General features: G+C 40.1%; 1 protein-coding gene across 1 annotated transcript; it reads right to left on the bottom strand.

Moving 5' to 3' along the window:
• Nucleotides 1-774: 774 nt before the first annotated feature.
• Nucleotides 775-2,027, bottom strand: LOC129720596 (uncharacterized). Its single transcript, XM_055672085.1, has 3 exons — nucleotides 1,999-2,027; nucleotides 1,088-1,904; nucleotides 775-974 (listed from the first exon to the last, which is right to left on the bottom strand). Exons 2-3 carry the CDS (start codon nucleotides 1,902-1,904, stop codon nucleotides 775-777), a joined length of 1,017 nt encoding a protein of 338 aa, XP_055528060.1. The 5' UTR covers nucleotides 1,999-2,027.
• Nucleotides 2,028-2,584: the final 557 nt, after the last annotated feature.

The following is a 2,584-nucleotide window of genomic DNA, read 5'->3' as shown; positions in this document are numbered from 1 at the left end:
AAGAACGGTCAGCTCATTATACAGCTTCGCTTCATCGAATTTAGAATGGTACGAAATAAGCATTTTCAAATTCTTTGTAGGGAATGTGACATTGAATTCGGCAAATTTTTCGTGATTCAACAAAATGATGAATTTGTATTCATCTAGTTCTTTGAATCGTTTAGACATTTCGTCAATAATTTTGTCAATGATAAAGTCATATATGGGACGATAATTGATACCGTTGCTATCAGTGATCGTTTCGCCAGAAACATCAATTGCATCATTAAGCGTTCTGTAGAAATGATGCTCTGCTTTGAGCTCTTCGATAGAAGCGAGGCAAGCCTTGACGTTACGTAAACATTCTACTACGTCCAATTCTTTTGTTTGCAAAATTTGATACAGTACATCTGTATGTGCAAAAATATTAGCAAAAAGTTTGAGCAAGAATACGGTATTGAATTCAAGCATGAATGCGTGAAGACCTCTGGCTGTAGTACAAGTTTCAGCATCAAAGACACTGTCGCCAAGATAAATCTCACCTAAACATTCATTAATCGCTGCATAATTCGAATCAATTATTTTGATCATACGCGAATTATACGACCATTTGGTCTTGCAAACATTTGGTATGTGGGTCTCCATAAATTGCTTTAATGTCTCGCTGCGTTTAGGTGACTGCGAGAAAAATGCCGCGAGTGATGAGATCGTGTTGAAAAACCTTGCTGATTTCTTGTTATTTGTGCACGAGTGAAGTAGCACCAAATTAAGCACATGTGCGCGGCAGTGGATATATCAAGCTTTTGGAAACCGTTGCTTCACCAATGTTTGCACTCCAGATTTGTCCCCGGACATTACAGCAGCTCCATCATAGCTCTGAGCTACAACTTTGTCACCATCAAGACCAAAATACGCTGCTATTTCATCAACGTGTCCGGCCAACGCAGCGGCGGTTTTGTCACTGCTAACGTCTGCCAATCTAACGAGCCTTTCAACTGGTGTTCCCAAAATTTTGATGAACAAAAAAATGTTTGAGCCTCGTTGAATTAAAAAAAAATCAACTATTTGTTAACATATTTGCAAAATTTATTTTATGAATATTTCTTACCATCGGGTCGTAAGTAGCGCAGAGTACAAGATAGTTGCGATAACCGAGCCGAATCTGTTGATTCATCCATCATAATGGACACGAACTCAGCATCAAGAACATCTCTTTTAATTGTTTGAAGCATGTAGCTTTCAATGCATTCTATAAGCTCGTTCTGAATTCCTCCCGACGTTCCGCTGAAAACTTTATTATTTATAAAATCCTGGAACGCTGGATCCCTGGCGGCGATCAACGTGCAGAGGTCTTTATAATTTCCTCTGTTCGTGGAATCGGAACATTCATAATGTCCGCGAAAGGCGAGACCGTGAGTGCCAAGGAAACAGGTGATCTCAATTAAAGTTCGCATACCCTTCCGGTTTTTCGTTACTTCTTCGTTATGCTTATTGCGGGCGATCTGCCGGCTATGGTCAAGTGCTTCGTCTATCCTCATTTGCCCGAACATCGATAAGGCAAGTGAATTGTTTATGTGATCTTTAGAGCTCGAATGCGTTTTAATTGACGCAGAAAGGTGATTCAGATCACTATATCCTTCCTTGCTCCAAACATTTTTTTCATTGGCGCTACGGAAAAGCAAACATGGCCAGCAGAAAAGTTTATTTAATTTCGCCGATCCACACAGCCATTGCTGGTCATACGATGACACATTAAAGTTGCGGGACATAATTTTCCCCTTCAACTTATACGTGGATTTTAATTGTTCCATAGGTGGACGAGGAACCGGATGTCCAATAACTTTAATTTTTTCTTCCATGGTTCTGGCGGCAAACGGGCGCTTTAGCATTTGCTCAATAATGCAATGATCCATAACGTTGTCCATCTGGAAATCCACGCAAACAATCTCCAGTAGGTATATGGTAGTTTGTGATGATTAATTGAAATATAATATGATGAAGTAATTAAGCTTTACTCACCACGTATCGTTCCTTAAACGAGATTGAAATTTCACACAAAAAAGCAACAGAAATTTGAAAGATGGAGCAATGGTAGTCTTAGCCGTCACAAACAAATCAAAAGCAACCGTAACGTGAGCAGTCAAACATGTACTATACCGACTATACCATTCTAGTTACCATACTATGGTTCAAGTTATTGAATGAACAACATCGAGAAAAAAGGCTTGAATCGAAACCACACATCAACGAAAAAACACCACTACATCTACAATAACCATGAATGAATTTGTTCGATTTTTCATTTGTATCGCACTCAGCGCTGCGCGACACTTTTTTTCTCACGTGAAGAATTGTCATCAATGAGGAAATACATGAAAACCCTTCGCTGCACTCTCGGCTTTGCATCGACCTCGCTCGCTTGAGCGTTGAGAGCTGTGTACTCTCGCGGCCTCTCTCAAATTTTAATGAACGAACATCAAAGAATGGTGGGGGTCGGCGTCGGCGGTATCGTTTCCATCGGCTTGGTTCAACATAATTTTTGAACCGCAAATGTCATTTTTACGCAAGGCTGCGCATTAGTAGTGGTGCACGCTTTATGTACATA

This window comes from Wyeomyia smithii, chromosome 2 (assembly GCF_029784165.1).
Source record: "Wyeomyia smithii strain HCP4-BCI-WySm-NY-G18 chromosome 2, ASM2978416v1, whole genome shotgun sequence".
NCBI classification, from domain to species: Eukaryota; Metazoa; Arthropoda; class Insecta; order Diptera; family Culicidae; genus Wyeomyia; species Wyeomyia smithii.
Note: the sequence above shows the minus strand (reverse complement) of the source record. Positions and strands in the feature narration are given on the sequence as shown.

Bases quoted from the DNA above. Each gene is read 5' to 3' on its own strand.
- LOC129720596 (XM_055672085.1), bottom strand. From the start codon at position 1,904: ATGGACAACGTTATGGATCATTGCATTATTGAGCAAATGCTAAAGCGC. The intron at 975-1,087 runs GTAAGAAATATT...TGGGAACACCAG, and splicing joins GCGCTACTTACGACCCGATG to TTGAAAGGCTCGTTAGATTG.